At 35.9% G+C, this 23970-nt stretch overlaps 1 protein-coding gene across 6 annotated transcripts; it reads right to left on the reverse strand.

Moving 5' to 3' along the window:
- Positions 1-1756: 1756 nt before the first annotated feature.
- On the reverse strand, positions 1757-22015 carry PRR7 (pseudo-response regulator 7). Of its 6 annotated transcripts, none has more exons than XR_016523567.1 (9): positions 21656-21941; positions 20691-21563; positions 12655-12816; positions 12419-12552; positions 12037-12192; positions 7151-7331; positions 5858-6265; positions 4963-5770; positions 1757-2100 (listed from the first exon to the last, which is right to left on the reverse strand). XR_016523567.1 is itself a non-coding variant. In XM_068636401.2 (9 exons), exons 2-9 carry the CDS (start codon positions 21025-21027, stop codon positions 1990-1992), a joined length of 2235 nt encoding a protein of 744 aa, XP_068492502.2. In that variant the 5' UTR covers positions 21028-21563; positions 21656-22015; the 3' UTR covers positions 1757-1989. The 6 variants fall into 6 exon arrangements, 4 of the variants coding, with proteins under 4 accessions (XP_068492502.2, XP_068492503.2, XP_090161534.1 ...); XR_016523566.1 differs by having other exon boundaries at positions 5858-6414; XM_068636401.2 differs by having other exon boundaries at positions 5858-6203; positions 21656-22015.
- Positions 22016-23970: the final 1955 nt, after the last annotated feature.

Genomic DNA, 23970 nt, shown 5'->3' on the forward strand with positions numbered 1-23970 from the left:
CTATTAATGGTTTAAGTTTTTAAGAGTGTAGGGCAAAGAAGGAAAGTCTGGTGCATAATTGTTAGCCTCTGAAACGCATAACCTTTGGGACTTCTCTTAGTGGCATTGTCTCTAAAGAGTTTAATATGAATAAGAATGAGGTCCCTAACTAAAATTTAAATAGTTGTGATTTCCATGGGTTTGGTTTTCTACCCCATGTTCTGTGTATGTGTTCTTTTTATTTTATGACATTATTATATAGGGTCAGTTCTTGCAATACGTTGGTGATGCCAACATAGTTGAGATCACGTCCTTTAAGGTATGGTTTAATTGACCTTTCATAAAAAAAAGTGCACAACACGTCTTGTCCTATGTTTCGATATTTTTCAAAGGGAACAGAACTTATAAGTGTGGATGACCAATTCTTCACACATACCTTTTGACAAGTGGGAATGTTTTTAATATCTGAAATCCCATTTTCTTTCTAGTAAAAATATTGACCTTAATGTTCTCTTTCAATATGTTATATCGTTATTCGTGTAGATCATGTTTGCAAATCCGTTTGTACTTATCTGAACTGTCTGAAACATATTAATAGTTATTACATTAGTTCAGAATCAGTAAAAACTGATGAAAAATGGAAGAAGTATAATCACAGTTGAATTGGTAATAAATTATTTTTGATAAATACACAAGGAAAATTTGTAGTTTCACTTATATTTTCATCAAAAGTCTTTGTAAACACGAAAAGGTGACCCGGAAAAAAAAAACTACCTGACAAGTGCTAAAGGAAAGAATATTTAATACTTAGAAGGTTCAGAATAAAAACTTTCTCAAGTATATCATGCAAGGACTGTCCTAAACACCACCTTTTTCAAAGCGATATGCACAAGTGTATCTCTTCTATGAGGAAAAAAAATTCAGTGATTCAAAATCATGAAGCTCTTTCCTAGCACTAGAGAGGCTTTCGTCATGAGTTTAACTCATCATATAGAAATAATAATAATAGTAATAATAATAATAATAATAATCAGAGTAAAAATGGGATAGAAAGATTGCTAAAGCTAGCACAGGAATTCTTTATTCGAAAATTGAGAATTCATAGCCAAAATGTCATGGAAGGTTAACAAAAGTTTTCTTTTTTAAGATTTCATCAATTGCATGCATAATGCTTAATTCCTTTATTTTGTCGAATATTGGATTCTTATCACTCAATAATGCATTGCTCAAAGGATGTCTTCGACATGAGTAGAAACAAAGTAGGCACATGTTTCTTCTTCTACATCGTCTTTTCCAATCAAACAGCAAACCCTGTTTAAATTTTGACATTTCTATTTGTTGCGACCTGCTTAATCCTGAATTAAATTTCAAGAGGCTTTCACAAATTTATGCTTGGCACCTGGAAAGTACCTAACCATAATTTACAGATTCCCGAAAGAATTCGCAGCGACATCTGACAATTGACTATGTTTTCTTTTCGGCCAAATCCTGGAATTCATGTTTGAAAATGGAAGCATATTAAGATTAATTAATAAGTTTAAAGCACGTAAACAAATGCAATGATTTTGACTATCAAAATTTCTCCAATTAAACATATTTATGCATTTCTAAACAACCTAGATTCTATTAGCTTCGTGAAATTTGTTTCAACTAGTTCATATTCCAGTTCTCATTATCCACCTTCGAAGATGATGCAATTTCTTGATCCTATTACACGCATACAGCAAAGTAACCAGGATATGTTAACCAACACAATTGATACTTCATGCACAAGATCAACGAAAAAGTAATTGGAAATTACATACTGGCTATAAGTTATCCTGGCATCAATCAGCATGAGAATCTCTCTCACCACATAAATTAATTCAGGTTTCAAATGAGTTGGAATAACTATAGTCATTATACATGAACACAACACAGAACAATCCCCAAATTCTACATGAAGACTCATCGACTTTTCCTCGCATATCCCCATCATTATGCCATTGTGGCGAATGCTCTGAATCAGAATCACCTCTCTGTCGTTGCCTCACTTGTCTTTTCGTTAGACGACTGTCTAGCAAACTGTCCACGAAATCGAGGTCGTTGTTCGGCTAATTTCTTTCTGCTCTGATATCGAACCTAAATTAAAACCATGTTGAGTTAGCCTCACAGGACAAATATATCATGCAAATACTAGAAAATCCTTACTCTAACGGGTTTGAAATATAAATAGCTCTTCTAAAAGATCAGGGAGCTCGGATTTTAAAAAGTATTCGTTTCTTTTTCATATTTTTTTCACTGGTAGTTACAGAAATTATCTTATTTTCACTTTGTTTCATACAAAATCCTTGCCTTCATTTCATGTATGAATCTTTGAAATAAGAAATAAATTGAATAAAAGTACATGTTTGTTATTCCTAGAGTAAACAAGAAATGAAATTAGAAGAACACGAATAGATAGCGGTTAATGTGAATATTCATGGAAAGTTTTATATTTAACAGAGCAACAAAACATAAGAAAATCCAATATCAAACCATGTGTCGCTAAGTAGGAAAAGAGATTGCATAATACTGTGAAATACAGGTGTAGCTCAGTAAAAATATAAAAACCGTAAAACTAATTGGTATATTCCTAACTATTTAAATGACTCCAAACACGGTAACTGACTTCCTACAAGACACTTGAGTTTTACGAACCTTTTCGAATATAAAGTGCTTATTAATAAAAGACCAAAAAATAGTCACTACAAAAAAACTCGAGTAGCACCAGAGTGATGCCTTTATTGGTTGACCAATTCGTAAGGGAAGGGGAAAAAAGCACGTGATCTGTTTTCTTATTTCTTGTTTCGTATCTTTTATAATCTGGGGCAGATTTATTGCTTAAGAAACCCAGGTTAGCCATTACTGCCTTTCTGCATATATCGAGATCAATTGTTGCCTAAAAATCTATGGAGTCTGCATTCACACCAAAACCCTAGCCACCTACACCACGACCACCCCTAGGTTGTCTTCATCACAATCATCATATTCACAGCACTTTGACCTGTCTATTTGGCAACTCAACCACCTCAACTGCAGCTGACTATACCACCGGAAGTAGCCCTTTTCAGGTCAGTGACCACACTTCACATCACATCCCTCGAACTGGCTACATCCCATAGATCATAACCGGACCTGTCTGTGTGTACTTTTCTGAGCTTCTCGGGCACATGAATATCAGATGCTGACTTGCCAGAGTCAGATCTTGATATAATTGACCCCTTTAAGAATTGTCCTTAGCTGTCCACGCTTTTGTAGGTTGCTGTCCTGTTTGTGGCAATCAGTGGTATCCATCATCAAACCTTAGGCATATTCATTCTTTCAGACCTATTTTTGCTATAGTGATGTCTGAAGGAGGACCCAAGGTCAATCTAGAACTCAATACGGTCCAAAGTATACATGTCTAAACCCTCACTAAATTCTACATTGCCTTCCTCTAACTAGATCAATGGTCATAGGTTCATTTTTTTCAGTTTCAATCATTTCCTATGAAGTTGTTTTGAGACAAAAGTTGATAACTAAGCAGGTAGAAGCATGTGCCACTAATCAGAAGAAAATAACAATATATAATGGAATTAGAAAAATCAACACATAGTGAATGACTCCAGATAGAAGTAAACTCCTTACAAAATATGGAATAGCCACTAAGTAAAAACAAACACCTAGATGATGAGAAGAGCCAGCCTCTATCAAAATAACCACCCTATCCTGTTTTTGTTTTTTCCTTTGTCTGTGTTTCTTTTTCTTGTTTTTGGGAGCAATTATATCTTCTTTTTTTCTTGAGTTTGTGTTATTTTTTGTATTTTATCCAGCAAAACAACCGTGGCATCTTCCTCCCTATCAAAACACTGATACTAAAGAGACTCAACATAAAAAAATAGCAAACTCAACTGCTACCGCATCAATGGCATCTTCAACTGCAATGTTCAAGCCTACTAGTGAAAATATTGACAAAGAATTGCAGTGGAACATTTTAAAGGAGAAAAGCAATAGGAGGAGTGACATGTGCTTTTTGTGGAAAAGCATCTAGTAGAGGAATTACAAGAGCCCCAATCAACACATCAAAGTGGGAGGAGATGTGAATGCTTTTAGGAAAACACAGGAGGATGTTAAATTACAATTGAAGGCATCCTATCTGCAGAAAAAAGGAGAAAAAAGACTTGTATTTGAGGGGGTGCAAGAAGATCAAGGTGATGAAGATGTGATGCAAGAAATTTCATGGCTTCAGAATGGGAAAAGACCTCTAACATCATCAGTTGAGGTAACTTTAGCCTTAGCCAAGAAGAAAACTGCAAATGTTTAGGGCAAGGTTATTAAACAATGGTGTTAATTCGTAAACTCTGTTTCCGAGCTCACACCTGCAAATTGAGCTGAAATGATTGTGGAATCGAATCTCAGTACTGCTCAAAAGAACAAATTCATGTCCAAGTTAGCAAGTCACCTCCATACCCATTTTAGAGCGTTGCAACGCCCTACCACTCCTCCAAAGGTCGTTGGGTCACATCACAGTTGATGCAGCACATTTTTACCCCAATTTATGATTGCTCCTACCTGTTCACTCATGACCACATCTTGCTAGTTGTTCAGCACATGACTGCCGTTTGAATTGAAGGGACCAACTGTCTTTACACGTGAAAGCAGAGAAAAGTACGAGAATATTGTTTACAGCCAGGACTGCTGGATGGGGAGAATAGAGATAGAAATACAATGGTATCATCACCAGAAGGTTGGATATATTTGAGGGGTGGGTGGGATGGTGAGAAATAGTTAGGCAAGAGGGGTTTTAGAAATTCTCCCATTGTTATATTCAATTTCTTTTGTTGCAATTTTCCTGGGAATTCTGTGTTTACAAAGGTCAACCACTGGGTGAAGGAAGTATATACAGTCTACAATAAATAATTTCCATTCCTACAATATCATAGTAATATATATTAATCATTTATGTGCTCTATGGACTGTTACCTTTTCATGAAAGCACCGCTCGTTTCTTTCTTTTCTCTTTTGGCGAAATTTAGTTAAGGCTGCTTCCCTTTGAGAAGTCTTGTTCTGATCTACTTTGTTGGCACTTCCACTTCCACTAGCATCGCCACTGCCACTATTCCCAGGAAGTCCATTGTTACTTTCCATGTTTGTTCCTCCAGCATTAACTGCTGTGCTGCTCCCATTTTGTCCATTGCTTCCATTATTGCTTCCTGAAACACTTCTATTGATACTGAGGTTTCCAACATTACCTTCAACTAGCACTTCAACCACACTTGATGACACACAATGTGGAGTAGCAGCAATAGCCGTTTTCTTTGCAGATTCAGCATCATGATCAGGTGGCAGCTGGTGCATGTCAGCAGTACAGTTATGGTTTTCATGATGGAGATGGAAGTCCGGAGCTGCAGAATCTTGATGTCTGTCTACTTTAGGTAGTGCCAGCCTTGTTGCTGCTTTATCTTCAGGGTTATGTAAGATAACTTGTTGAGAGTTACAGACAAGGTTGTTTTTTATAGGCTGGAAAGTGGATGTTTGGTACAAACATTTGGTTAAAGCCACTGCTGACTCACTTATAACTGCAGATTTAGCATAAGCATTATTAGTAGTGGAACCCATATCAATGTTATTGCTAGCACCATTCGAATTTTGGTTAGGAGGATTGCCGCTAGAATGAGATTGAATATCACGAGATGAATCTTTCTTTGTAACTTCTAAGCTATTATTATAGGGAGAATTGCTTCCAACACATCCAGTGGGAGATATCTTAGTGTTAGAGGCTGCATTGTACCTGTAGCAAGAGTTGTAACAGTTAAACAGTTATCCATCTTAAAATTAATTCAGAACAATAAAAAACAGTAACATGGTATCACTATACCTTGAGAAAGCAGACTGATCAGAACGTCTTAAGACACTCCTGTCATCCTGAATTGTAACACCGGCATCTTTAACTCCTCTAAGCCTCTTTAAACAAAGGTGGCCTAGTGATGGCAATTCTTCATCATTATTATTACCTTTATTTTCAATATCTGAGGACTTCGGCCTTTTATTTAAGGCTTCAAATTCTCCACTATGCATCTGAGAATCAGAAGTGCTAGTAATGGCATCAGACAACGATAAGCCTTTGCACCTTAGCTTGGTAGATTGATTTTCACAATTAAGGTCCAGTGGTTTAGAGGGGCCGGCATCAGGTACATTGCTATGTTTAGAACCTGCAGTTTTGACTGGAACCCCATTGATATAGTTGACCATCAAGTCAATATCTCTATTGAGTCAACTTTCATCTCTTCCGGGGAAAAGAATTAAATATGATAAATCATCCCAAAATAAAGGTGCACGCATATACAAGCATGAGCAATAGGAACATGAATGCATATATGAACAGCTGGCCACCCACACTTAGGGAGTCAACTCTCACCATCTCTTTGACATTGTCTAGGGAAAATAATAAAATAAAATAAATCATCCCAAATAAATGTACATGCACATATATAATCTGCAACAAGTACATGAATGCATATATGGACAGCTCGACACCAGCACTTAGGGGGGAGGTTACACATATTAATGGAATGAGATCAGTAGGTATGAAATGCAATAAGCAACAAAACCAACCTATACACCCTTAGTAGTACACGTTGATCCTTTTTGTTACTGTATTTCTTAAGCTTTAGTCCATAGATGCCCTTGTTAGCAAGAACCAATATGTACTGACAAGGTCATATAAACCCCTAATAGCAAGGACCAACCTGTACTAACAAGGGTATGTATGCCCTTATTAGAAAAAGACAATGGTGTACCCATAATATAGGGTCTAAAACTTGAGTTTTTTTCGTAGAGACTGGTTCCTGGTTCCTAAATGAATGACACCAACAGGGAATTTAACCTATCTTCTAAAGAATCATGTGCTACCAAAAAAGTACCTTAAGGCATACACAAAAGCAAGCAACATAATGAAAACAAGGAAGAGAATATTAAATCCAATCCTATGGAAGAAATCGTTCTTCTACAAATCCCTCAGCAAGATTGGAGATACAATTAACGCCATGAAAACATTCATTCAACCACACACCATAAAATTGCCATTAATGCCAAACACATACAATTTGGTAGACTCTAAGTGAGAAAGAGTTAATGCAATGGCATGAAGATCAAGGTTCTTTGGCCTTACCAGGTTGTTCCTTCTGTTCTGGAGACTCCTTTGCACCTAGGAGAACCACCCGGTTCCCATTGATTTCAGCATTGGAGTGAACAACTTGAGCACAGGTACTGTCGGGGCACTCAGCTATTTGATCCCACTGAGAGACAGGTTTAGGACTATCAACTTCTACAGCACGTTTGGTCCATGAGCTCTGCATAAGGAGAAAACAAAGAACTTGTCAAGTAGCTTTTGGTTACAGGAATTAGAATATGATCTCCATTTGACAATACAGCCTAGTTAGTCCTAACCAGTAAGCTGACAATTTCCTGTGGTGTTTGTTGTGTATCTGTTTAATTCACTAAAATATTTGAATTTGATGATGTGTGTTAATGAATGACGAGTTAAATTATGAAGGTTTCTATCCCTTTACTTTTTCACAAACTAACAAGTGAAAACAGCATTTCATGCAAGTCTGATAGAACACCACAAGCAGAATGACATAAATAATAAGAGAAATGCAAACATTAGGGTTATTATTCAATTATCAGAAAGTGTACTCAACGAGAGCACAATTCCTCCAGAAATACAACTCCTATGTCAGAGGTTTCCTTCCTCTCTACAAGTTACATAACGTCTTCCTACTCTTGCACTCACACCTCTTTCCTTATATTCTCCAATCCTGTAACAAAATTCATAGCTACCTTTTCTAGGGGCATCTTTAATATACTGCAGAATGTGAATAACTGCATTCCAATGTTTCGTACATGGAGAATTTAGATAGTAGTTTACCATACGGGCTGCAAAGGAAAATGTCAGGACGAGTAACTATTAGATAATTCATTTTCCAACCAATCTTCTCTATTTCTCAAGATCAGGAAGTGGGTTCTCCCTCCCCCTGACTCGCAGTGAAGGAGATCATTCAGTTTTTTATCGTCACTCGAGTGTTGAGTGTATCTATCTTGTAGTATATGTTGATGACATTGTTCTTACAGGCAGTGATCACCATGGCATCTTACAAGTAAAACAACACCTTTGTCAACACTTTCAGACCAAAGATCTTGGCAAACTCAGATATTTCTTGGGGATTGAGGTAGCCCAATCCAATACAGGTATTGTTATCTCTCAAAGAAAATACGCATTAGATATTTTGGAGAAAATTGGGTTGATGAATTCGAAATCTGTTGATACTCCCATGGATCCCAATGTCAAGCTTCTACCCAATCAGGGGGAGCCTCTTTCAGATCCTGAGAAGTACAGGAGATTAGTTGGAAAATTGAATTATCTCACTGTTACTCGTCCTGATATTTCCTTTACAGTCAGTGTGGTGAGTCAATTTCTTAATTCTCCATGTGAAGATCATTGGAATGCAGTTATTCGTATAGTGAAGTACATTAAAGGCTCTCCTGGAAAAGGTTTGTTATATGGTCATAATAACCATACTAAAGTCATTTGTTATTCAGATGTTGATTGGGCAGGATCTCCATCTGATAGAAGATCAACTTCTGGTTATTGTGTCTCCATCGGTGATAACTTGATCTCTTGGAAGAGCAAGAAACAAAGTGTTGTGGCAAGATCTAGTGCAGAAGCAGAATATAGAGCTATGGCCTCGGCTACTTGTGAGCTTATTTGGCTTAAACAATTACTTAAAGAATTGCAATTTGGAGAGGTTACTCAAATGACACTTATATGTGATAATCAGGCTCCTCTTCATATTAGCTCAAATCCAGTTTTTCATGAAAGGACAAAACATATTGAGATTGATTGTCATTTCATTCGAGAAAAGATTATATCGGGAGATATCAAGACTGAGTTTGTTAATTCAAATAATCAATTAGCAAATATTTTTACTAAATCCTTATGAGGGCCTAGGATTGATTACATTTGTAACAAACTGGGTACATATGATCTATATGCACCAGCTTGAGGGGAGTGTTAGATATTATTAGATATAATTAGATATTATTTGATATTATGAGATATTATAGATATTGTTAGATATCTCATATTTATGTAATGGGCTTAGCCCATATGTTTCTTTTCCTATATAAACATAACCCTATGTGTTCAATATACACAAGGGATTTACCCTATTCTTTTCTTTCCTTTGATATATACAATGAAATATCATAATCTCTAGTCGATGTGAGATCTCCAACAGTAGTCAAATCCCTTAGCTTTTGTGAATCTTCCAAACCAAGCTCTAGGAGGCTTTTTCAATCCATAAAGAGTCTTTCACAATCTCCACACTTTACTTTTTCAGTCTCCTTCAAACCGAGGTGGAATATATGTAGACTTCTTCTTATGGGTCTCCATGGAGAAAGACATTTTTAACATCATATTATAGAAGTTTTCAATCAAAGTGAGTAGCTAAGTACAAAAGACTCCTTACAATATTCATTTTAGCAACTGGAGCAAAAGTCTCCTAGTAGTCTATTCCATAAGCTTGAGTGTATCCCATGGCTACCAACCTTGCTTTCTATCTTTCAATAAACCCATCAGCCTTATATTTTATTGTGAATATCCATTTGCAATCAACAACATTCTTTTCCAATGCATCCATGTTCACTTTCACGGCATCTCTCCATTCTTTCTTTAGCATGACTTTAGTAACGACGTTAGGGACAAAAATAGAATTCAAACTCACAATGAACCTTTTGTGGTTAGCCGATAATCTATCCAGAGAAACATAATTTGGTAAAAGGATAGAGAGCTTGTTTTGTGCAGTTTCTAACACCTTTTCTAATGGCTATTGGCATATCAAGGTCATTTGGAGAGTCGAGAGTGTTCTCATTTTCTTGTTCAACCCTGTCTATTGTTTTAGGTTCAAATATTGGATTCCACATGTCTGGAATGTACTTCTTCTTGTGTATGCATTGTTGAATCTTGGAAAACTATAGGCACTAACTCTTGGGGCTGAATCTCTAACTGTTCCAGAATTTTCTAGTTGCAGTTCAACAGGATCAATGATATTATCAGTTTTAGTTTCTAATTCTAGTTTCTAATTCTATCCCATAATTACTTTGCTCAGCTATAAGTTCATTTTTTGAGGCTTCAGTTGCTGCATATGACAGAACAAAGGGTTCAAGATGGTCATCACAATCTTCTGAAGGAACTTCTTGAGAGCCAAAGGACTATAACACTTTTTGAGTTGTTGAATAACCAAGACAGACACATCTAACAACTCGGGGATCAAGTTTGTCTCTATTTTGGTTGTGGATATGTACAAAAGTTATGAACCCAAATATTCTAGGAATGAGGCCATTTGAGATCTTAAAATGAGGGGAAAAAAATTTTAGGTTTTTAAGAGGACTTTTGTTCTTTAGTATGTCTGAGGGAAGTCTATTTATCATATATGCAGCAGTAAGGACAGCTTCTCCCCCAATAACTTTTTGGAACTTTCCCTTAAAAGAGAAGTGCTCAGGTGATGCAAGTGCCTATTTTTCCTCTTTGCCACTCCATTCTGTCAGGGATTATACACATGAAGATTCATGAATAATCCTTTTGGATTGAAAATAAGTAAACACAGTTTGGTTGAAATAATCCCCAGCATTGTCAGACCTAAATCTTTCTATGTTGACCCCAAATTGATTTTGAATCATTGAATGAAAGATGGGAATGACAATTCAGGCTTTTGTTTAAGGAAATAGAGCAAAAGTAACTCTAGTGCAACCATCAATATAGATTACAAACAAATGCACCCCAAAGATATTAGGTATAGTAGAGGGTCCCCATACATCACTATGGATTAACTAGAAGGTTGTGAACTTCTATTATTGCTAATGGGAAAGAATACGTGAGTGTGTTTAGTTAATTCAAAGGCCTCACAATGCAGTTGAGATATCAAATAAATATGGAAACATTATTTTTAAAACAAAAAATGATGGATGAGACATGGGTTGGTCAACTACAGACTCTCGAGACGGTTCTAGGTAGTAGAGTCCATTTCTTTCCTTCGCAAGTCCAGTCCTCCTCCCCGAGTCCTACTCCTGAAAAACACACAAAGATGGGGATTGATGAAATCCCATATATCCTTCGTTGTATTAAGAAACATACATATGTCCCTAATGTTGGCCTCCATGGAATCCCACAACTAGGATATGATCATGGAATCTTTTTCATGAAGGAAACGTTTGATTCTCCTTATTTAGACCCTTTTCAAGGATATGAGAAAGGCACCCCTTTCCATTCAGATAAGTCTGAACAAGTTGGGACCATTTGAGAAAGTTTTTCCCATTTAATCTATATGAATCTCTATTGCTTTGGAGTTCACCAATCTTACTGGAATCTTCTTGTGTTGATTTGGATTAGACATCATGGAGATGTATGTCTAATGGGTAAGTTAACAAAAAGAAAACACCAATAAAAGTTGTACGATGAAATTGCAGCAAATAAGGTCGCACTCTCTTGAAGATAAAATGGCAACAAAGGTCGTAAGTGGTCAAAGACCAGGGCTCCAAGAAAATATCTAGCTCTGATATCATATGATAAAATTCGTAGGAAATAAGCAATAATTATGGAACTACTTTTCTTGATATAAAAAAACAATACATTGGTACTTAAAGGGAAAATGAAATCCTAATAAAAGGAAATAAATCTCCTTAAATAAAGTAAATGAATCTCCAAATATATAGACTATTAATCAGGAGCAAATCTACCAAATAAACTCCTAATCTCAATCCCTTAATTTTAGGGATTTCCAACAAACAAATTTATATTTATTATTCAATCCATCTATATTTATTGTCCAGTAAATGTGCAATGTTTGCACCCATATTTTAACAAGTATGAATTGACAAAAAAAATAAATGACATCCGTGAAACCTAACTTTACCCTTAAGGTTTGTTTAATCCATTTTTACCCTTAAGGTTTGTTTAATCCATGCATGCGTGAATTTCAAAAACTACAGAAGTTATACCTGAGTGCCACTACCATTGTCACTTCCATCCCCATTGTTCAGGCCTCCACTTCCATTATCATCATCATTGCTCCCAAAATTATCAGACTTCCCAAGACTCTTTGATTTCACAGACTTCTGCGTTTGCGTTCCACTTTCACTGCCACTCCCACTAGACTGCAATGGTCATAATTGACAAAGTAAACGATGGCCCACATCATATAAAATAGACAATTTTAAGCATGAAATAAAGTATCAAATCTGCCATTAATCCTGTTATAGTATTTTGAGCCCATAGATTTAGCAAAGGCAACAGACTGCTTATATCCTCATACATATTATTGGCAGAAAAGAAAAGGAAATAATACATAACGTCAGGAAAGAAAACTCGAAATCAGCTTACACTGTGGCATCTTCTCCAAACGTGCTGCCACAGGTTTTTGAGCTCATTCTTCCGTATGGGTTTAACTAGAAAGTCAACGGCACCCTTTGACAAACACTTAAAGACTAAACCCATAGAATCAAGAGACGACATCACTGCAGACCAATCTCATTAGAAGCCATAGAAAAAAGTAGCTCTTATGATGAGAAAAAGAAATAATTCAAACCAAACATATATAAGCACTTGGAAAAACTTACTAACTACTGGAATATTTTTCCGAGTTTTGTGGCCCATAATCTTGTATAGAAGACCAATGCCTGATAAGCCAAGCATTGCCACTTCAGTTAAAATGAGATCAATATGATTGGTTAAATCATCCAATATCTTCCAAGCTTGCAATCCGTTTGCTGCATCAATAACTGGAAATGAAACAAACACAAATTAAGCTCTCATGTAACCATATTAAACTTGTCACGTAGAATTATATAAAAAATTATTAGATATGCCGACCAAAAAAAAAATTATTAGATATATTCACAATCAATTGATAGATAAGAGACTGCTTTACAATAATTAAACATAACAATAGAAACGAAACTCTTACAGAACAAAAATCAGACCGGCTTTACAGCTTGCTTGGCCTATATTCTAAGAGTATAGAGCACCTCCATATTTAGGGGCACCCAACTCTTTCCCTGTAGCTGTTTCTACTTTTCCATGAATAACATTTTCTCCCATTTCCATACAGAATGTCAAAATCACAAGTAAGCCCACTAACTCACAGGATTAGAAATCAGTGAATCACGTTTCAGGACCATAGATATATAATGGATTAATTCTATGCGTGACAAAAGACCACGTGTCAAAAGCAAAAGGGATAGACTCAAGATAAGGATTTGTCTCAAAAAAGAAGACATCAACCAAACTGAAATCTACATAGTCAAACGTGATTGTCACGGCCGCAATTGTTATAGGTTTACACAAGCAGTGGCAATAGTTGTGTTGTGGTGCATTTTCATATTGTGCTTGTAGCAGACATGCAAATCAAAGTGTTGCAATGCAAGTCTCAGAGTGCAAATACCAAACCCTAGGCAACTCATATGTTGTAAAGTACAAATAGATGAAAAGTCCAAATACCCTCATTTAATGGGCGTTTGTGAGAGTATTTTGGGTCTTCTATTTTAATTTTCTATATTACATAGCTTAATAGTGAACACAGATGAACAAGTATTAGTGTGAAACACTTTTCATTCTTCATGAACATGGTATCTACATCCTTTCATCTCCTTACCAAGACTGCTATTCTCCAATAACCGCCTCCATCTAACAACCCACTTTGTCTGGCGATTGATTCTCTCTCTCTCTGATAACATAGATTCATTAGTGAGTTTATGTGCAGATTTCGTTTTTTCTTAATCATTTATAATTATTTCTTTCTTCTTCCTTTTCATTTAGTGGAAAGAAATAGATGAAATATATTTCTGAGATATCTTACAAATGTGATTACAGTCTCTATTTATAGACTGTTTTACTACCTAATTAAAGAAAGAAATAATAGGCAATGAAAGCCAGAAATAATGAGTGTTTAAAGCTGTACAAATCAAATAAAATCAAATCACTAACAAATTTGTCCTAATAAATATAAAATGGAATCTGCACTTAATTCTCCTGATTATGCAACACTCCCCCTCAAGTTGGTGAATGTATATCTATCATTCCCAACTTGCAAGTAAGTTCTTCGAATTGTTTTGTGGGAAGTCCCTTAGTAAACATATCTGCCAATTGGAGTCTTGACGGGATGTACTCAGTGGCTATAAGACCATCATCCAACTTCTCTTTAATAAAGTGTCGGTCTATCTCTACGTGCTTTGTTCGATCATGTTGAACCGGATTGTGTGCAATACTGATAGCGGACTTATTATCACATGCCAAACCCATAGGAGCTTCATATTTTATTTTTAGGTCATCAAGTATGATCTTCATCCATAAGAGTTCACACACCCCTTGAGCCATGGCTCTAAATTCTGCCTCTGCACTTGATCTTGCAACTACATTTTGCTTCTTGCTTCTCCATGTCACCAGATTTCCACCCAAGAACATGCAGTAGCCTGTGGTGGATCTCCTATCAACAATCGATCTTGCATAGTCAGCATCAGTATATACTTTCATCGATAAGTTTTCCCCCTTTTTGAATAGCAATCCTTTTCCTGGAGAGGCTTTTAAGTACTGAATAATTTTATCCACTGCTTGCAAGTGTCTTTCTCTTGGATCATGCATAAATTGACTAACCACACTGACTGCATCCGCTATATCTGGCCTAGTGTGTGAAAGATAAATGAGTTTTCCCACAAGTCTTTGATATTGTGTCTTCTCCACTTTTGGGTTTTCCTCATCATTCCCAATCCTATGATTTTGCTCTATTGGCACTCCAGTGGGCTTACAACCCAACTTACCAATCTCTTTGAGAAGATCAAGGATGTATTTCCTTTGAGAAATAAAGATACCCTGTCTCGAGTAAGCAACCTCTATCCCAAGGAAGTACTTCAGCTTCTCAAGATCCTTCATTTCAAATTGAGCAGCTAGTCTCTCCCTCAAATTTTGTTTTTCAATCTCATCATCACCTGTAATAATCATATCATCTACATAGACCAAAAGTAGAGTGAGTTTACCATTCTGAGAATGTTTTATAAACAGAGTATGGTCACCTTGGCTTTGTCGGTACCCCAAAGATACCATAGCTTGAGTAAACCTTCCAAACCAAGCACGAGGTGATTGTTTAAGACCATATAGGGCCTTCTTAAGTCTGCACGCCTTATTCCCTTCATTAACAATACCATAACCAGGTGGAATCTCCATGTATACTTCTTCCTCCAAGCTTCCATGCAAGAAGGCATTTTTAACATCAAATTGATGCATTGCCCAACCAAAGTGTGCTGTCAGGGAGAGAATAATCCTGACGGTATTCATTTTTGCCACTGGAGCAAAAGTCTCCTCATAATCGATCCCATAGGTTTTAGTGTACCCTTTTGCAACCAACCTTGCTTTATACCGATCCAGTGTGCCATCAGACTTATACTTAACTGTGTATATCCACCTACAACCCACTGCTTTCTTATCTTTTGGTCTCTCTACAATCTCCCAAGTCTCATTCCTTTCTAACGCGCTCATTTCTTCATTCATGGCTCGAATCCAGTTCTCATCTTTTAAGGCTTCTTGTACCGATGTAGGGATTTTAATAGAATCAATAGCTGAAAGAAAACTCTGGTGCTGCATAGAAAGTTTTTCTGTAGACACAAATTGGGATATAGGATATTTGGCACAAGATCTTTTTTCTTTTCTCAAGGCAATAGGTAAATCATTTAGGTTAGGTTCAAAAGCAGTATTTAAGGTGTCCTCAAGAGTCTCACTAGTATGAGTTCTTACCTCCGGTTCAGACAATTGAAGTTGTTGTTCGACCAGGACGGGTTCTTGTTGCCTTCGCTGATATTGTTTTCCAAAATATTTGTCTTGATTATTCTTCTCTAGTAATGATGTTGGTGCAGGGTCTTTGTCATCCTCCCTAAGAACGAAATCCTGCAACAAAGGAAAAGGTGGCAACTCAAGGTCCTCAGCTTCTTGAATACTCTCCCCCTGAAGCTGAGAACTAGGAAAGAAAAACTCTGTTTCATGGAAGGTGACATCTTTGAAAATATAAACTTTACGACTTTGAGGATGATAACATTTGTACCCCTTTTTGTTGGGGGCATAACCGATGAAGACACATTTGATGGCACGAGGATCTAACTTACCCCGATAAGGACTATGAACATGGACAAAAGCAGGACAACCAAAGACACGATTCTGAAGACTATTCAACATGGGAATAGAAGGATAAAATGTGGTCATAACCTGAATAGGAGTAACACCCTCTAGAACCCGAGAGGGTAATCTATTAATCAAATAAGTGGCAGTCAGGACTGCTTCCCCCCAGTAAGATCTAGGAACAGATGTTTGGAAAAGTAAAGCTCGAGTAACCTCAAGGAGATGATGATTTTTCCTTTCAGCAACCCCATTTTGTTGAGGAGTGTCCACACAGGTTAATTCATGAACAACTCCATTTTTCTCAAGGAACTTGGAAAGGTTTTGGTTCACATATTCTCTTCCATTATCAGAACGCAATCTCTTAATTGCACTTTCAAATTGTGTTTGAATCATTCTGTAAAACTTTACAAACAAGTGAAAAACTTCAGACTTATCTTTCATGAGGAATATCCAAGTAACCCGAGTACAATCATCAATAAATGAAACAAACCATTTTGCACCCGAGATATTAGGAATAGGTGCATACATCTGAATGAATAAGATCAAAAGGTTTAGAACTTTTATAACCATTGGGAGGAAAAGTTGTCCGATGGTGTTTAGCAAACTGACAAACATCACAATGAAATGATTCAGCAGACACTTTTGTAAATAAAACAGGAAATAAGGACTTTAGGGTACTAAATGGAGGATGACCAAGATTCACGACCTTGCTGAAGATTAGAAGTGTGTGTCTGTAGTCTAGCACCCTTTTTACTTTCTTCATGCTGTAAATAATATAACTCACCCTGCTCTTTAGCAATTCCAATAGTCTTCCCCGTGGCAAGATCCTGAAAAACACAATGGGAAGGGAAAAATACCACTGCACAATTTAAATCTTGGGTAATCTTTTGAATAGACAAGAGGTTATTGGATAGTTTGGGAACATGAAGCACATTTTTTAAAGGAAATGAAGGTTGAAGGTGAATGTTACCACGACCATTAATGGGGGTAGTGGAACCATTAGCAACAGTAATATATGGCTTACCGGATAAAGTAGTGTAGGATGAAAAAGAAGAGGAATGAGGTGTCATATGATCAGTAGCACCAGAGTCTATAATCCAGATATTTTCAGTACTAGAAGCATTAAAGGATAAAAAACTAGAACTCTTACCACTCATAGTAAAGGAACAATAGCTAGATGGCTTACTAAGGGAGTCCATGAAAGTTCAAAACCAACTGAGTTTTTCAGATTGGCAAAATTTGATCCTGTTCACACAAAAAAAAAAAAAATCCGCCGGAAAAATTTTTCGGTGGCGGTTTCCGGCGAGCAGTGGCAGTTCCGGCGAGCGGTGCAGTTTCCGACGAGCGACGGCAGTGGTGGTCGGTGGTGGTGGTCAATGGAGAAAGGATAAGGAAAATAGAAAGTTGCAGCAATGAAGGCTGTCCAAAAAAAAAAAAAATTGCAGCCATGAAGGCTGTCAAGGAAAATGATTATAGCAATGAAGGTTGTCAAGGAAAATGATTACAGCAATGAAGGCTAAAAAAAAAAAATTGCGAAAGCAGAGTCTCCTAGTCTCCTAGATCAGGAGCTCTGATACCAAGTGGAAAGAAATAGATGAAATATATTTCTGAGATATCTTACAAATGTGATTACAGTCTCTATTTATAGACTGTTTTACTACCTAATTAAAGAAAGAAATAATAGGCAATGAAAGCCAGAAATAATGAGTGTTTAAAGCTGTACAAATCAAATCAAATCAAATCACTAACAAATCTGTCCTAATAAATATAAAATGGAATTTGCACTTAATTATAACATAATTCTCCTAATTATGCAACACTTTTATTATTCTTTTCCTTCCGTTTAAGAAATGCTCTCACCGAGAGGAAGTGCATCGATGTGGTAGGGACTGAGACTTGAGGATAAATTGTTGGAGTTCAAGTATGAGTTGAAGTCTCATTGTATAGAAATGGGCAAGTTCAGTAACACATAAATGAGAAAGACCCACATTGTGTAGCCCTAAGATTTTGGATCGAAGGTAGTATCAAGTTCTCTTGTGTTATTGACTCGTTACTCATTGGTGAAGATCTCCCCATTGTTTAATCCTCTCATAATTGTCCAACAACTGCTATAAGAGCCTATCTTATCAAAAGGAGAGTCTATCATGTCACTCACTATCGAACCACCCACAAATATTTAGTCACATATTAGTTTCCCCCAATTGAGGGGGGCAGGTGTCTCAACTAGAATTTGGAGAGCATCTTAAAGGGGAGGAAACAAAGGCCCTTTGAACCAAAACCATGTGACTAAGTACACTGCAAATACTTATTACATATAAATGTTATTACAATAGATATAAATACTAAAAATGAGAGGATATTTTGTTTCCTCTTAACGAGATTCTACTTCCCTACAAATCTTAATCAATGCATATTATTTTACCCTAATTTTCAACATAAACAATGAAATCTAATCCTCTACAAATTGGAGAGACAAATTCTTACAAACCCCATACCCTAATCCCATGCTTCCAATGTGGGGCTCAAGTACCATAACTAGCATAACCTACATATTTGTTGTTATGTTCACAAACTCTTTCAAAATCAACAACTTTATTTGCAAGCTTAATCTAATTAAGATCACTTCGATTAAAGTAAGAAGAAAAACAATAACTTTGAAGCCATAAAGTGTTTAAAATAGTTTGTCTAGGTTGATTTAATGATTTCCTCCACACCACCGACACTTGGAAGCTTAGACACATAGTTAAGAAAACCAATTAACTCTAAATGACTATATTTTAAACTTTAGTGGATAAAGAAGAACATTTAAGACTCTAAAGTTATGGGGCCATAATGCCTATCAAATTCAACCTGAATGTCATTTTTTGAGTCATTGATTTAATTATTTCCTCACAAAAATAGTACTCTAAGGCTTAGAAATGCATTTTAGACAACCAATTAATTTTGGGCTATTATACAAACGAAACTCAAATTGTTACCTCCTTTTCACAATTCTAAACCCCTCCCCCCAAGCTTGAACTCACAAATAATTTTAGAATCTCCAAAAGATATATTGCAAAGTTGAAGATAGTGTGATGAGTGAATGAGTGAGATAGAAAAAAATAAGCAAGAACACATCATTTCCAAAAAAAAATATTAAAAGCATGACAAGCAATCTTGCTCAACAAAAGAATCCTTTTTTATTTTGTATTTCTAGGAAATGTAATTCTTAGGTTTTATTTCTTGTAAAATAGGAGCAAATAGTAAATATAGAATAGATAATAGTTGAGCTTCTATCAAGCCCAAATGAAGACCACTTTGTAGCTTCCAAACAAGCAAGGTAAGGGAGAGCAATTCAAACCCAATTGAAGCTAGCTGAAACTCAATCATTGGGAAGCAAAGATGGGCAAGGAAAGCATGACCTTCAAGGAGCAAGAAAAGCAAGTGCATAGCAAGGAAGGCACCTATCATTTTCGGCCAGAGAAATATTACAAAGGAGATTTGAATTCTTAAAATTCAAACTTCCCTCTCATTTCCTCTATGATTTTCAACCATGTGCTTGAGTTATTAGGATTTACATTTCATTAAGAAGCATTTCAATGTAATTGGGGATTAGCATTATCAGAGGGCACACCTTTATATAGCCATCTCATATCCTTGTGCTTCACTTTAGACATTTATGAAAATTTGAGTTTCAAGACACTTGTGAGAGTGATCTTACTTTGGAGTCTTATTTGAACTTCTAGGAGTCAAGTAGTGATTCTTCCTTGGAGCTTATTTTGAAGATAGATATGCTTCTTCAATCACAAGTGAACATTTGCTTCTTCCATCTCTTAAGTCCTCTCCACCTTTTCTTCTTTTAATTTATTTTTTTAAGGATCTTGTCTCTATCTTGTTCTTGTGTTGTTAAGCCAACTTCTTCTATTCATTTGGTTATATGTTTTTTAATTCTCATTCCTAAATGTTTTTAATTAATTGGTATGTTCTTATTCATGTCTTGTTTTTGCATACTTTTTAGAATCATTGATTCAAATTTCTTGCCATATCACTTTTATCATAAGAAGTAAAGGTGTGATTAAGCTTCCTTATGTTCTTAGCTTCCCGTGCATATTTGATTTCTATCATAGTACTAGTATTTGAAAAGTAACTCATTCAAAAATACAAAAGTTGGATGCGGATTGATGTAGAAAACAAATCACGGCCAAGCATCTCCAGAAAAACTATTCGACAAGATACAACATCCATGTGCAGTATAAATTTTGAGTGGGTAATTTAGCAATTTGCAGATATTATTAAAAGTCAAACATTTACACGCATGAACAATCATCATATCAGCGGGACAAAGGTAATAAATACACCTACCATTTTGAGCATGCACTGTATGTATAGCTAATAAACATACAAAAGGAGATAAGCAACATAAAATTATACAATGCAGACAGCACTTGTTAAAAGGTCAGTGTTCAGACCTAACCATATAATTAAGGAAATCAATTATAAACAGATAACTAACCTTCATAACTACAGTTGCGAAGCAGTGCAGTGACAACATGACGAGTACAGTCATCATTCTCCACAAGCAAGACTTTAAGGGATCTAATATGCAAAAATCTCTCCCAACATACTATTGCCCCTTGAGGCTGTGGAATATGCTGCTGAGTAGAGGAGGACTCCACAGTCCCCCCCTGTCCAACCTTAACTTCTTCATTTACTCCATTACATTTCACTTCATCACCCTCGCATAACTCATGTTCCCCACCAGCAATCTTCTTCGCATCTCGTAAGCGCTGACTCAGTTCTTTCAGCTCTTTGCTGTCGCCATCGACACTCATCTGGACAACCCTTCTCATCCAGAATGCCCAAATTCACAGTGATTATAACTCGTCCTCATCCAAAGAAAAACAGCACACATTCAACAATCTCCAGGAACCCCAACCCAAATGCAACTGCAAATCACTAGAAATGCAGTTGAAAAGAAAAAAGAAAAAAAAAAATCTATACAACGAATACAAGACTAACAAATGCCTTGACCAGATATCCACAGCGCTCTCAAACAAAACCCTTTCTACAGTAATTCTCACCCTGTAATAGCTTACAAACACTCTCTAAAACCATTCACTTCAAATCCAACATACAAACTTATTCAAAACTAACAATGGATCTACAGCAAACACTAACCCCTGCATGAAGTAATTCAATTTTTCTTCGCAAGTATCTTCCAAACCCTAACTAAGCTGAAGAACCTACTGAGGCCTTCCGAGATTTGACTTACTGAAAATCCAAAACGTCAGAGCAGTAACCGTACACACACACAAGATCCTTGCTCAAATATGAACATCCAGAACCAGAAACGACGCATCGTATTCTTCGTGCTAAATCGCTGACACTGTAAAAAAACAAATAGATTTGAAAATAGAAAGAAGATGAATATATCATCATTCCAAATCAAAAACTTAAAAAAAAAAAAAACAGGATTACCAGGTGTGAAACTTCATTAATCGCCATTATGGAGTCATTACGAAAAGATTGGAATTACGTCATAATAATAACAACGATAAAACTAAACCGCTGTTAAACCTTAAAGCGAAATTAGGATAAAGAAATTTTCAGAAAAAAAATTGATAGAAAAAAGGAGAAAAAATCTTGAAGCTGGGTCGTGTTCTGTTGTGGAGATAAAAGGAGATTGACCAATCTGAAAGCACGGTGGAGAAGCAGATAACGCCGACGTTAAGTTTAGAAGAGAAGGAAAAGAAAGATATTGGGTGGGTTGGAAGCGCGATGACCGCGGTTGATGACGTGGACGAAGTGGAGGTGTGGAATGTTCGAGAATTGCCACGTGTCGAAGATATTTCCAAGTCCGCATGTTTTCGGACGCAACTCTGCTGACGTGGATCAAATCAAAAGCCGGGTGCTCGAGGACGAACGACGCGATGGAGAAGATCTTCAAGATTTTAAGAAGGACACGTGTCGTAATCTCGCTTCACATGATTCTGGCTTTTTTTCCAAAGTCACGACTTCACGGAGTTTGAGTCAATATGAAATGACGATAATAACCTTATTAATGATGATTAATAAAGTTAAATGATAAAAAATATTAATAAAGTGATTAGATATTTCATATTTATAATATTATGAACTAAATAATTTCTAATTTAGATTGTCATTAATTGTGATGACATCTTTCGTATTCTATAGTTGTGCTTGATTATTGCATAAAGAGATTTCAAGTCGTTATCGTCATTGGTTCGTATAATTATCAACATGAAACAAAATATTCATAATATATTAATGGAATATTTCTTAATTTTGTTTTATAACTAAATTTTTAGAAAAAACTATATTTCTCTCCAAACCATATATTTTCCGTTGATATAATTTAAAATAAGACTTTTACTTATCATTTATATCAACAGACAATTGGTATTAATATTAAATTTAGTAATTTATAAAAAAAAATACTCCTTATTCAGAAAAATATAAAATTTAACAAATCATTTATCAAATTTAATCTTCTGGGTTTAAAGTAATTTTTTTATAGTTCAAACTTTGAAACAAATAATTCTTCATTTTTGTTTTTTATTGGACTTTATGGATTATTTCTACTAGTGGAAAAGGAGTAAATGTACTCTTAATTTTGTTTAGATTGGAGGAGTATAAAATCAAAAAAATGAAAATTTCAATTCTCTTTTTTTTTTCCTTCAATACAAACTTAATGCTTTGTTTAATTGGGGAGTGGAAAGTTGAGGGTGTGGGGAAGTAGAAAGTTGAGAGTGGGGGGAGTGGAAGTGTGAAGATTTGAGAAGAAAGTGTGAAAAAAATTGAGGATGTTTGAATTGGAGTATGTTAGGTTGTGTTTGCTTTTGTGGAGTGACACTCTAGCTGAAAACGGATGAGAGGGTGTCACCCCGTTTGTTTCAATGGAGTGTTGAGGTTGAGGTTGCGGGTGAAGGGAAAGATGTGGGTGACAGTGTTCCTCTCACCGCTGAAGAGAAAAGAGAGGAGGGTAAATGAAAAGTTACGTAGGAAATGAACAAAGACCATGCTACCTCTTGCTTTTCTTCGCACTTTATACTTTATCTTACACAACCCTGCCATTACACGACCCTTGCATGGCATGCACAGGCGACCACAACAACAATGCAACACTGTTATGCACAATGAAAACAATGACAAACGCATGAGAAAAGATTCCTAACTTTGGTTCAGATAATCTGTTTGACCAAATTTGAATGTGAATTCAATGCCATGAATGAATTGGTGAGAGAGTAGATAGGTCATAAGTGCTCATTCACGTATATAACATGGTTTTGTGAAGTTAAGAAACCACTTAAACAAATTCAAAGTGCCCTTACAGACTTTTGCATTGGTTTAGGGGACTTGAAGAGGTTCGTGAGTAAGCATAGTAGTACGAGAATGAGTTTGGTAGTGCATCTTTGATCTCATGTTAGCATTTAGTGAGTTCAGTTTCGTGCCTAATCGATTATCATTGAAAAACAATGCACAACATAATCAATTATGTTGTTAAAAATAGTGGATAACCAATTATGTTCGTGATATAATCGATTATCTAAATTTTTTCTAGGAGCATAATCGATTATGAGCTCTGTGTAAATCTAAACTTAATCGATTATGCTCCAATTATCTTCGATTTATAACTACAACCAAATTCGATCATGCCTCTTAAATTTTTGGATAATCAACTATGTGCTCTTTTTAAGGAAAAAGATAATCGGTTATGTTCATATTTTTTTCATATTTTTGAATTTTTGTGATGCATGATTTTTGTATTCTTT

Source organism: Phaseolus vulgaris, chromosome 7, assembly GCF_051622355.1.
Source record: "Phaseolus vulgaris cultivar YP4 chromosome 7, ASM5162235v1, whole genome shotgun sequence".
Classification (NCBI taxonomy): Eukaryota; Viridiplantae; Streptophyta; class Magnoliopsida; order Fabales; family Fabaceae; genus Phaseolus; species Phaseolus vulgaris.

What these genes read in the sequence shown, in the direction of transcription:
- PRR7 (XM_068636401.2), bottom strand. Translation starts at nt 21,027, where the DNA reads ATGAGAAGGGTTGTCCAGATGAGTGTCGATGGCGACAGCAAAGAGCTG. An exon ending in GAAAAATATTCCAGTAGTTA is followed by an intron (nt 12,553 to 12,654) that starts GTAAGTTTTTCC and finishes ATTGGTCTGCAG; the next exon opens with TGATGTCGTCTCTTGATTCT. An exon ending in ACAATGGTAGTGGCACTCAG is followed by an intron (nt 7,332 to 12,036) that starts GTATAACTTCTG and finishes CTCCTTATGCAG; the next exon opens with AGCTCATGGACCAAACGTGC.